Raw genomic sequence first — 12,836 nt, forward strand, 5'->3', positions numbered from 1 at the left:
AGCACTTTTTTACATTATATCACTCATTCAGACCTCACTGCAACCCTATGAGTAGACGAGAGGATTGGTTCCTACATGGAGATAGAACCAGGGCACAGAAGACCCACTGGTTAGTGGACCCTACTCAGTGGTAGAACCGAGATTCCAATTCAGTCATTCTGATTCAAGAGCCCAAGTTTTTAATCACTGTGCTGAAAATGTCTTCTGATTTCCATTTTAAGTTCTTCTCATCCATGTACTCAGGGCTGCCCTCCTTCCCTCTTGGTGTGCCACGAGGCACTGCTTCAATGCCAGCTCATTTGTCCCCCAGCCTTAGGGTGGATCCGGAATTCCTTCACCAGGCAGTGAGCACCTGGCCCTGGAAACCCTGAGTGAGCAGGAAGCCCTCTCCTCGTCAGAGTCGATGACTATCTGCCCATCTGAAGGCAAGCTTGGGGAGCCCTGCTATCACAGACACCCTCTAAATGGCTTCTGTTGACAACGTATGGGAAGTCCTAGGGACAACTGTCCCCAGTCTAGCTCCTTTTATGCAGCTAAAAAAGTATGCAGAAAGACACAACATCGTCTTCTCCTCTTTATTTAGTGAGATCAAACTATCTGAGAAAGAAGAGTGACACCCTGCCCGACCATTATTTTTAAGTCTCACATCATGCGTCACAGAGGGAGAGAAAAGGAGCTTTGCATCCTGAGATTTCAAAAAGACATCCTGTTCCACATGAGCCTCTAAATTGAAGAAACAAAAAAAGCTCTGAACCCCTTTCACATACATTGCCAAGTCCCTAGTGGGAACAACTTTATCTCTGACTTTTGCAACACTGATGCCTGCAGGTATATAATCACCATGGAGATATGATATTCATGGGGGAGACCACTGATTTTCCACCAATGAAGGCAGTGATGAAACCAGTAGTAAACTGGTGGGATATTGTTTTTTCCTTTTTAATACAGGCTATGCCCTTTATTCTGGAGAAGGCAATGGCACCCCACTCCAGTACTCTTGCCTGGAAAATCCCATGGACGGAGAATCCTGGTAGGCTGCAGTCCATGGGGTTGCTAAGGGTCGGACACAACTAAGCAACTTCACTTTCACTTTTCACTTTCCTGCATTGGAGAAGGAAATGGCAACCCACTCCAGTGTTCTTGCCTGGAGAGTCCCAGTGATGGTGGAGCCTGGTGGGCTGCCGTCTATGGGGTCGCACAGAGTCAGACACGACTGAAGCAACTTAGCAGCAGCAGCATACCCTTTATTCAGGGAATCCCGTTCCTCTGAAGGCTAGGCTACTTTGTAAATACTGCAAGCTGCAATACTTTTCTGAATGCTCATATTTGTTCTGAGTTTTCCTTTGGCTTGTCTTCTTCAATCATTAACACATCAAAGGAATCTGAAAGCTAGAAACATCTCTGGATTTACTTACACTGGATTTTCTGCAAACTCTGGCAGTGTTTCCTATGATGTCGGGGCATACCCCATCTCAGTAATTTTAGATACTACATAGACTGACTAAATGTCACTCAATCGCATAGAGAGAAAACATGATTTTGTCCACTTCACTTTCATTCATTCTGATTACATCAAGGAGAAACGTTTCACATTGATATTAGTATTTTTTAACTGCTTTTTTTAGTATCCCCATTCTCTTTTGAGCAAAGATAAAGCATGCTGCAGGCTTGGAACATTTTAGCCACTTTCACTAGCAAAAATTCAATTAAAAATAAATTTTTTTTAAAATGAAAAAAAAAAATTCAATAGCATTGTTATGTTTTCAATCTACTTATTTTTACAATTACTTCCTAATTATGGCAAGTGGTGCTGGCTTTCCATTTAAGGTAGTTTTCAAATAAAGTTGTGTTTTAAAATGATGTATATCAATTACATTTGCATAATGGATATTAGGTTTACAAATGCAAGCACCTCTCTTGAAGGATACACAAAAACCGATCTCGTGATTGTTTCTGGGAGGAGGAACTGCATGGAAGGGGAAATGGGGTACAAAGGAGGAGAATGGTTTTCAGAGAAAATCCTCTGTCACTTTTGAAGTCTGTATTATGGGAAGATATTATCTATTCTACAATGTACACACTAGCAGAAGATAAACCCAGTTCTTTATGAAAAATCAAAATTTTTTAAAGTGCTAACTTTAAAGTATTAAGAAAATAATAGAGGTCATGCCGGGTTTGGGCAACTATGAGGCAGTACAAAAATGTCTGAAGCCTGGAAAATGCTACCCTAAGAGGGCATGGACTTGATGCTATTCCTCCAAGGATGTCAATGAGAGGTCCTCGGGCCTTCCCCCAGAGTGGACACCTTGGTTTTTTTAACTTGTGGGAGTTAGTGACCACAGACCCTGAGAAGGAACCATGATTAGTGCCATTGATTTCAAAGCTTGGGAAGACACTCCCAATGGACTTGTGTCCAGGAGATCCTGTGATCCTCAAGCCTCAGGTAACCCAACCAGTCTATCTAGCCCACGATCCTTGGAAGCACATGCTCAATAGTAATCCCTTGCCCCCGTCTCTGCACCATTATCCTCTGAGGAAGCTGGGTGAGTATAGCATTGGACCAACAGCCCAGCTGTGTAGCTTGACAGGCAGCAATTACCTCGGAAATGCTAAGTTATTTCCATCACTGGTGGCTTTTACCCACCTCATCAAGCTGCCCATAGACTACAAAGCACTCCAGCCCACCAGTGCAGCCCATTAAGAGAACAAAGTGGCAGCAGAGCTGGCCTACAGCAGCTTGGCACTGATTCTGGCAAATGGTAGGCTTCTGACAAATAAATGGATTAACCCGCCCAGGGGTTAGCTCACAGGGCAGAGTCTCACAGGTTTAGGTAGACTGCATGACCTTGCAGATCCCTCCACCCTGACTCACTGGCAGCAAGCCTATCTACCTCCCCAACTTCCCACCCCCACTGCTGAGCCCTCGCTCATAGAAACAGCCCCCAATCCAAGCCCAAAGAGGATTCTGATCAATGGGGAACTGTGTGCTTCCATCCCCACCCCACCCACTCGGTCACCCAATAATTCAGGAGCGAGGCAGTGGAGGTCTAACCGATGAGAAGAAAATTATTCTACTGTCCTGCACACCAGATGCAATGGAACATAGGCAAGTACACCTGTTGAGCATCAACCCTGCCTTGACTCTTCAGAGACTCTTGGGATGTGACTCCAAATATCTGGGCAGAACAGCAGCCAGTGAAGAACATGCCCACCAAAGCATCTTGTTCTCTCCTGGTGGCCATCAACCTGCACATTACCTCGTTTCAGGATAGGCAGAAGACAGCATAGGTAGCAATCAAAAATCTAAAATGACTACAACTCAGGCATTCCCTGGTGGTCCAGTGGTTAGGACTCCATGTTTTCACTGCCAAGGGCATGGGTTCAATTCCTGGTCGGGTAACTAGATCGCACACACCACAGTTAAAGAGTTCACATGCTGCGATGAAGATCAAAGATCGAACATGCCCCATCTAAGACCCAGAACAGCCAAATAAATAAAGAAATATTTTAAAAATAAAAAAATCAAGTGGGTACAGCTCCTTCATCAATCAGAAGGCACCCCTGCTGGCTGCAGAGACAAGCAGGGTCTCAAGGGCTCCCTTCTGGGTCAGGCACCTAGTTGCTGGTCCTTTGTAAAGTCCAATGGACACCAGAGCAGAGGGCACCTCTGGGAGAGTGAGTTTCCATCCAATATGAAAGCATCATATCTCATGGAATCTAGACCCCATCAATCATTAGACTCATCCTAATTTCAGAGGTGTTAAAAGGTGAAAAAGAAAATGTGTTTCTTAGGCTCTATGTAATATTCTAATATACAAAACAGACTTAACAAAGTGTGCCAGTAGAAAGCACTAGGACCTGTCGGGGTCTTTTCCCCTTTAGCCACATACCAAAGGCCATGGGGAAAGCCCAGTCTTCATCCCAAGCTCTTCCACTGTCCCTCCAAGCTCCAGGGGGATGCAAAGCCAGCTCTTCAAAAAGCCTCCTTGAGCGATGACAGTTCTGTTTGCTCAACCTGAATGTCCCTCGGTGCCTGACAAGAGCTGTACATGTGCTGGAACTAACTACTATATCTCCGGCTGCAGCAAGGCTGACAGAGAGCTACAAGGCGGACGAAGGATTTATGAACTCAGCGGGTTCATTTAATCAGCGTGTGTGACATCCTCCTGGACCGAGGCAGGAAAACCCCTTATGAAGACGTGTCTGCACAGACACTGGAGTTGTGCGTGTGGGTGCCCACGTGAGAACTGTGCATGCACCCACATCTGCACATGCTGGATAAACACAGGTCATCTGTGCCCAGTGTCCATCAGTCTGTTTCAGGTGGTAAAGCCTCCCGCGTTCACTACGTCTCTTGCCTTCTGCCTTTGGTTTTATTTCTTCTTAAAGTTTGCCTTTCTGGAGTTTGGCTTTGCTACTGAAATTTGATTCCCTGATTAAAATCAGCTAGATAAGGTGATAGACCTTACTCTGGGCTTTTAATTCTCTGTTTCACTTAATCTGTTGCCTCCAGGGCAAATGCGCTGTTTTCTATGCCTCACACAGTCCCCAGAACACCACTGCTGCTAAACAAATAAATAACCAGACTTGTGGAGCCTAAAATTTACAGAACAGGCTCATCTATCACAATTTTGACACCAGAGCACAGAGTCAATTATCACACATTAACTTGCTCTTGTTGGCATTTCAATGCATTTAGAGAAGATTCACTTCCTCTTCAGACTGCCTCTCCCACCCCCATCACTGAAAACAAGCAAAACGAACACTTTACACAAAACTCGGCTTCCCCTAAGACCGTAAAAACTACCGGACAATGCACAGCTTATGTCTCTTTATGAAAGATGAAGGCTCTGAATATTTGTGAATTCTGTCTCACACTCAACGTTTGATGCATTCCCAAATATAATCTTAGATTAAGAGACGCATTTTCATATACATTGTCAGACATCACTCTCTTTTTAAAGGTGAGCAAACTGACACCCAGAAATGAGGAGTGACTTTTTACCAATGCAGAAGGAAGGAGAGAAAGAAGAGAGGGAGGAGAGAAAGGGCAAAGCAGAGCTAAAAGTCGAACTTAGGGCCAGGACCCTTCCTAGTCTTTCACGGAACTACTTTTCCAGCAATTAATTCCTCAGTCCCAGGTAGTGATAGCGGTAGGGAAAGAAGCTGATAGTTTTAATACTCACAGTACTGACGATGGTAAAAGGAGTGTTGGTAGTGACACAGTCATAGTAATAGTGGTGATAGTGATAACATTACTGCCTTATCTTTAAATACCAGGGAATTTTCCAGGACACTTTCATATACAATGTTCCATTCATTCTTCAAAACCACCTTTTATGATAATGGTTACAATAGGCATCATCCTATGACGAGGAAGCCAAGATTCAGGAAGATGACTCTGCTTCCAATCACCCAGCTTAGGGGACCATCTCCCGCCTTCTGACAGCAGGTTCTATCCTGGGTCCCTTGTCTGTATGGTCTCACTCTACCTCCCTATCCAAGCAGCTAGTTGACCCCACCCAGTACACCCAGCTGCTACCTGGAGGAGCCAAGTGGGAGGGGGAAGCTGGCCAGGTGCAGAGAGGAGGGAAGCTTCAGGGATGGGATCTCAGAAAAACATCTCAGGGGCGGGATCCCGCCACAGAATGCTGGCCTCTCCCAGGGTGGCTGGAAGCCAGCTAGTTCCAAGAAGGGGTTCAGGCTGGGGGTCAGAAAATGCAGATTCTGTCTCCCGGTCTCTGGCCGATGGTGTCTCTCTGGCTGTATCATTCTGTCTTCAGGCACTGTTTGTCAGCTCCTGGTTTATCTCCACTTACCCACAGAAAGAAGTCTCTCCTTTGATTTTTCCACTGTCTGTCTGCCTGGGGCCTCCAGACCCCGGAAGTTATCCCCAGGGGCTTTGAGGAGATCCACTGCCTGCCACTCTGCAACTCCATCTTTGGAACACATGGTCCCCCACAACAGGCACAAGGGCTCTTTGGCCATGTCTACCTAGTGGATGCTGGCTTTTTGGTGGCAAGCTGTGCAGAACAGTGGTTAGAATACTCGGCTGGAAGCACACATACATACACAGTGTACAAGTACAAATCTTTGTGGGACAGTGCATGCCAATGACTTTTGGGCCCAAATTTCATCCGCTTGCTTTGGATCCCATTCTAGATGCTCTCTTTTCAGGCTGCAGTTTTCCCATCCATGAAATGATAAAGGCAATGGGAAGAGACAGAAGCATCTTATTACCTGCATCCAACTCATGGACTTCAGGAATAAAGTGAGAACATGAGTTTTAAAAGAAAGCAGGTATTTCCATCATTTCTGCAATTAATGCATATTACTCGAGTGATAATAAAGAATAGGACACATACAGAGAAATGTTCTGGAAATTACAGAAACAGCATCCAAATGGGGGCAGTATGACTTTATATACAGAAATGACAATCTGTACCCGAAACCCTGGACTCTGGGGGTGCAGATCTGCAGCCCCAAGAAGTACAAATCACATGGCCCCTCCTGAAGCCGTAGGCTCCCAGGCTTCCTGGGGAGGTGACAGGAGTGAGGCAGTTAGTACCAGACATGCGGGCTAAATGCTCTTTTAGAAATATAAAGGGGGAAAGGGATGGTAAGATAGACCCTGGGAAGTGGGGGGACCAGAGAGAGAAGTGGAAGAAGCTGTCAGCATGCTTGATGTTAAATAAAACCTACCAAGACTCAGCTGAGAATTTTAGCAGAATCCAAATGTGCTATAAAAAAAAAAAAGGCATGGCTCCCATCTCTAAGGTTCACAGCTAAGCTGGCTTAGAATCACACATGCCAAGGTTAAAAATAAAAAGCAGCCATCCCTGAATGACACGGGCTTGGAGAAGGAAGGTATGGTGTTTGGTGGTGGAGCACAAGAGAGGGAGTGCAGAGGCTGGGTGCAGGGAATAGGTGTTTACTGGAGGGCTCAACAAAAGCCAGTGCTCAGAATTGTGCTATTTTGCACTTAAGAGGCACTTCACTTTAGCAAAGGGTTTCATAATGATCCTTAGATTTTCCATTGAGGAAACCCTGCCGTGCAAGAGAGTGTGGCCATGGCTGACCCACGTCACACTCTGCTGTTTGATGCGTTTGCCTCTCCGACTCTGGGGTCTGGCTCTGATGCTGTCCTCAGGTACTTCGTACCTCCAAGTGGGATGCCTGGGGTCACAGCTTGGAAAGCAGCGACGTGCCATTCTGTGCCACTCTCTCTATTCCAATGAGCCAACATAACAGTGCTGTGGCCACCCACAGGCTAGCCATCCCCTGCTGCTCATCACTGGAGATGGGCTGTGTATCTGCCTCCTGAGGACTGGGCATGTCCCACCCCTGGCCCCTTAAACCATGACCAGGGCTCCCGGGCAAAGGGGACAAGTTGGCCCTGTTGCTCCGATTCTTACAAATCCAGGGTTCCATACGTGAGGCCAGTGGGGTCCTCCTAATAAAGTTGTCCTTTATCCAATATGGTTATGACTTTCTACCCCTAAAAGGGTTTACTTTAACATAATTATCTTAAAGAACGGCCTCAGCTACTATGTCAGCTACCATGTTACCCATCCACCCAGTTCCATTACTAGGCAGACATTTCTAGCAAGTCTTCAAGGGGTCAGGTGAATGGTGAGAATTCTGTAACCCAGGTGTCATGGGGAGCCCATACATTACACCACCCCCAGGGATGCCCTGCTCAGCTCACACATGGGCCAGCCCTACACCTCAACACCATACAGGGCTTGGGAAGTAGATAGGCATTTAATAGTGGAGGCTGCTACCTTCCAGAAGCTTCAGGCTATCCCCAGATATCACCAGCCTGGGTGACTGTCATCACTCTCAGTGCAGTGGGGGAGTGGACAGTCTGCTATGACTGGCTGCCCCCTGTGAACCTAGACAGCTTCTATCTGAGGTGCCCACCAGTATTTCGAATTCTATATCCTGGCTGCTGGCTTAGAAACACCGCCCAGTGCGAAGTGCCCCTGTTACACCTTTCAAGCACTTAGAAAGCCCTTGCGAGGCCAAAGGATCAGGGACCTTTCCTGCTAGTTGCGATGGACCAGAAAATCAAGGCTCAGTGAGTTTTTAGGAATTTGCTCAAGCTAAGTGGCAGAACCAAGACTCACACCCAGGGTCGTTTGCACTATTTGAAAACATGAATTCAGGGTCAGAGCGCCTGGGAGTCTCAGACCAGATCCAGCAGCAAATACCTGGAGCTGAGAACGAGGATCCAAAAGGGACCTTTCTCCCGCCTACACCTCAGGGGCCTCCCTGTCATTGGGCCTGAACTCCGGGGACCTCGCCCAAGCGCAGGACCCTGCCGCGAGGGGGCGCTGTTCGGACTGTCCCTTCCCTGGGTCGGTCAAGATGCCTGGAAAGATTAGGCCAGGCTCAGGAGAGGGCTGCATTCAGGCAGCTCCTGTCCTGGCTGTCCCTTCCCCTGGCACCCAGCTTTACCCCAGCGTCTAGACACCAAACTGGCCCGGAGGTCAGGCCAGCGTTCTCCCTTCCCTTCTGACGAGTCCAGAGTCAACTGCCCTTTGCGGTTCAGGAAACCGGAGCCGGTCTACACTACCACTGGGAAGTTCCGGGTAAATCCTTCGGTTAGAGTTCCCCCACGTGTCAGTCGGAACCCACATAGCCAGCCGAATTAAGGGGTGCGAGGGCGCAGGAGGTGGCCCAGGGGACGGGGCCGGATGGAGCCTGGGCGCGCGCAGTGGGGCAGCCCTCCTTACCTGTACCAATCCAGCCCGCGGCCGTAGTTCCTGTCGAAGAAGTGGGGCTCGGTGCCCAAGGCCCGTACGTCCGGGTGCACGCGGATAAACTCCAGCACGGCGCGGGTGCCCCCCTTCTTCACGCCCACGATGAGGGCTTGGGGCAGCCTCTTGGTACCCAGCTTCGGAGAGCCGGAGTGGTTGGACCCAGAGAGGCGAGGGGAGGGCGCTCCGGCGGCAGGCGCGCTGGGAGCGCCGGGCTCGCCGGGCGTCGGGCCCGAGGGATCGCAGGGGCGGGACTCCTGGAGAAGTTTCTGGCCGCCCGCGCCGGGGCCGCGGAGGCAGCGAGGGGCGCCAAGGAGGCGGCTCTGGCCGAGGTCGTCGCAGCAGCACAGGAGGCTGTAACACAGGTAAGTGCAGGAGAGCGAGAGCGTGAAAGCGAAGAGCAGCCTGCGCGCCCTCCGCGGCTGAGGTGGCCCCGCGCGGCCCAGGACCCTATAGGCCATGGCTCCATGGGCCCGCGCATGGGGTCATGGTTTCCGAGGGGGCGCCGGCGGCGGAGCTGTTGGGGCCCTGCGGCCGCCTAGAGGGCTCGCGCCGCGCGGCCCGGGCCACACGGGTCGGGCGTAGGGGGCGCCGTCTTCTCCAGGCGCTGCCGGCCCGGGAGCGCACCGTGCCCCGGCATCCCCGGGGCGGCGGCTCCTCTGGGAACCGGCGGCGGCGCCTCCGACATCCCCGCGTCCTGGGCGACGGGGCTCCGGCTAGCGGGGAGGCTCCCGGCGCTCCTCGGCTCTCACGTGCGCCGGGCTCGGAGCGCGCCCAGCGCCGGAAGCCCCATCCCGGATCCTCCCGGCTCGGCGCCCCGAACGCTCGGCGGCTGTGCGGGCCGGCGCGCGGGCCGGACGGTGGCGCTGGCGCCGGCCGCGTTCTGACTCCTCGAGAAATGCCGAGCGGAGCGCGCTGCCGGCTCTATTTAAGGAGTCGCCTGACGTCAGCCGCGCGGGTCCCCCGAGCCCGCGCCCCGCCCGGGGACCCGGCCCGCCCCCTGCGCCCCTACTCTTTACCCCTTCCAGGGACACACCACCCCGGGGCCTCCCCACGCAGGCCGCTCCCTAAGGAGCCCGGGCCAGCTGGGGTGGTGAGGGTGTCGAGGCTTTTTTGCTCCTCCGGGAGGCTGGACACCCCGGCCACACGGGCTTCCCGACACCCGGGGGTGGGAGCCCAGGTCGAGATTGCGCCAACATCTAGACCCAAACAGAGACCCTGGCGCACACGCAGGCACCCCGCACTGATAAAAGGTCCCCCCACACTGACATACGCGTACACGCACGAACACAGGTACATACGTACCTGAGCGGGACACACCCCCCACAGCCCTCATGGGGCAGGGCGGGAGAAATCTAACCTGGGCACAGAAACACCCACAGGGACACTCCCTCTTCCGCCCACCCCCTTTTCCCCCAACGGACACCCAGAACCCCGGATCGGACATCGTGTTGGGTGCGCACGCAGGCGCGGGACTGGACACACGCTCTAGACGGGATGGTGGAGGAGCCGAGCGTGAGTGAGATTCCGTGACTATTCGGGGAGCTCCTTAGCCCCCCGCGCGCTGACTCACACCAGGCGGCTCGCTCTGTCTCACACCCATGAAGCGTGCACCCCCACCCACTGTCACTCCACCTCCCTCCGGGCCTGGCTGGAGAGCGAGTCCCAAAGGAGCGGACTCCGCGCGGGCGGCGGGCGGGTCCTCTCAGCAGCCGCCCCCTAGCGGCAGGCTGCTCCCCGGGGAAACTGACCAGGGTCCCAGAGCATCCCTGAGATCCAGGACGTCCCCCAGTGGCCCAGGGAGGACTTTATCCAGGAGCGGTTCCTCTTCCAGTGAGTCCTGCATGACTGCCACAGGACAGTTCTCATGGATTGTGCCCAGAACAGGCCTGAGTGAGCAACCCCATTACTGCCCTGAATGACCCCACTAGTTGGAGCAGAACTGTTCATCAGACAGTCCTCAATGACCATACCCAAGAATGAAGCTAGGCTGTCACTCCAAAACAAAGCTATGTCATCCTGTCCAGGTGTTCACCAAGTGAGTACCCCATGAAATGTATGCGTGACGACCATCACTCCCACTGCACCCCTCTGAACTTTTTTTCAGGGTTCATTCTTCAGAAAATAATCTGGTCAAGCTCTGTGGACCTTAGCCCAAGCCAGGGAATATTTTGACCCCAAGCCAGTCCCATCCCTAAAAACCTTAAGCCAATCCCTCCACTACTACCGTTTTTTTCAAGCACTGGGCATGTGTTAGCTCATTTAATATTCACCACAACCTATGAGATTGTTACCATTATCCTCACATCATGTCACTTCCTTAATCCTAAAATTTATTGAGTGCTTTTTTGTGCCAGTAACATACAAACCACATGGCATGCACTACCTCATCTATCTTCAGAGATAGGTACTGTTATAATTCCTAACTTACAGACAGTGAGATTAAGGCTTAATGAACACATATTCAGTAATTGACAGAGCTGGGATGAAACCCAGGCAGTCAGATACCAAGATTCAAGCATTTAGTTACAGCGCTTTGCAGTTTCCTTACTTCCTTTGAGCCATTCCCCACATAATTCCATCCTAGATCTGAACTAATTTGTCTGTATCACTTCTGAAGTCTGACACCCGGGACTGAATTCCAGGTGTAGATTGAAAAGCTCAACAGACTGAAAAGTTCAACAGGACACCCCCTCCCTTTTGTAAACTCTGTTTCTAGGAATGCCACCCATGACTCCATTATCTTTTCCTTGTAGCCGCATCACACTGCTGATAGCTCAAGCTTGCAGCCAAGTAACATCTCTAAGTGTTTCTTACAAGTGCTGCTGATTAAGGCACATCTGCCCCATACTGTGCTTGTACAGTAGACTTTTTTGGACTTAGATACTTACACATTTGGCCTGATTAAATAGTATCTTGATCTCATCATTTCACTCCTCCATTTTTTAAAAAAAAGTCTACTTGAATCATGACATTGCTTTCTTTTTTTTTTTATCATTTAAATAATGATAAGATATGGTAAAAAACAGAAAATAAGGCAGGGTTCTGTTCAGTTCAGTTCAGTTGCTCAGTTGTGTCTGACTCTTTGAGACCCCATGGACTGCAGAACGCCAGGCCTCCCTGTCCATCACCAACTCCCAGAATTTACTCAAACTCAAGTCCATCAAGACGGTGATGCCATCCAACTATCTCATCATCTGTCATCCCCTTCTCCTCCTGCCTTCAATCTTTCCCAGCAACAGGGTCTTTTCCAATGAGTCAGTTCTTTGCATCCGGTGGCCAAGTATTGGAGTTTCAGCTTCAGCATCAGTCCTTCCAATGACTATTCAGTACTTATTTCCTTTAGGATGGACTGGTTGGATCTCCTTGCAGTCCAAGAGACTCTCAAGAGTCTTCTCCAACACCACAGTTCAAAATCATCCATTCTTTGGCTCTCAGCTTTCTTTATAGTCCAATTCTCACATCCATACATGACTATGGGAAAAACCATAGCCTTGACTAGACAGACCTTTGTTGACAAAGTAATGTCTCTGCTTTTTAATATGCTGTCTAGGTTGGTCATAACTTTCCTTCCAAGGAGTAAGCGTCTTTTAATTTCATGGCTGCAATCACCATCTGCAGTGATTTTGGAGCCCAAAAAAATAAAGTCTGCCACTGTTTCCCCATCTATTTGCCATAAAGCAATGGGGCCAGATGCCATGATCTTTGTTTTCTGAATGTTGAGCTTTAAGCCAACATTTTCACTCTTCACTTTCCCTTTCATCAAGAGGCTCTTTAGTTCTTCACTTTCTGCCATAAGTGTGGTGTCATCTGCATATCTGAGGTTATTGACATTTCGTCCAACCATCTTGATTCCAGCTTGTGCTTCCTCCAGCCCAGCATTTCTCACGATGTACTCTGTATATAAGTTAAATAAGCAGGGATGTACTCCTTTCCCTATTTGGAACCAGTCTGTTGTTCCATGTCCAGTTCTAACTGTTGCTTCCTGACCTGCATACAGATTTCTCAGGAGGCAGATCAGGTGGTCTGGTATTCCCATCTCTTTCAGAATTTTCCACAGTTTATTGTGATCCA

The 12,836-nt window shown here is 50.0% G+C and overlaps 1 protein-coding gene across 1 annotated transcript in view; it reads right to left on the reverse strand.

Annotated features, from left to right (window-relative positions):
- The window catches only part of HS3ST2 (heparan sulfate-glucosamine 3-sulfotransferase 2), a 117,892-nt gene extending 108,239 nt beyond the window's left edge, over positions 1 to 9,653 (reverse strand). Inside the window, exon 1 of the mRNA XM_006053990.4 lies at positions 8,739 to 9,653. Coding sequence (XP_006054052.1) covers positions 8,739 to 9,223 — 485 coding nt within the window. The 5' untranslated portion in view covers positions 9,224 to 9,653. The remainder of the gene's footprint in view (positions 1 to 8,738) is intronic.
- Between the last annotated feature and the right edge of the window lie 3,183 nt (positions 9,654 to 12,836).

Source organism: Bubalus bubalis, chromosome 24 (genome assembly GCF_019923935.1).
Source record: "Bubalus bubalis isolate 160015118507 breed Murrah chromosome 24, NDDB_SH_1, whole genome shotgun sequence".
Taxonomy (NCBI): domain Eukaryota; kingdom Metazoa; phylum Chordata; class Mammalia; order Artiodactyla; family Bovidae; genus Bubalus; species Bubalus bubalis.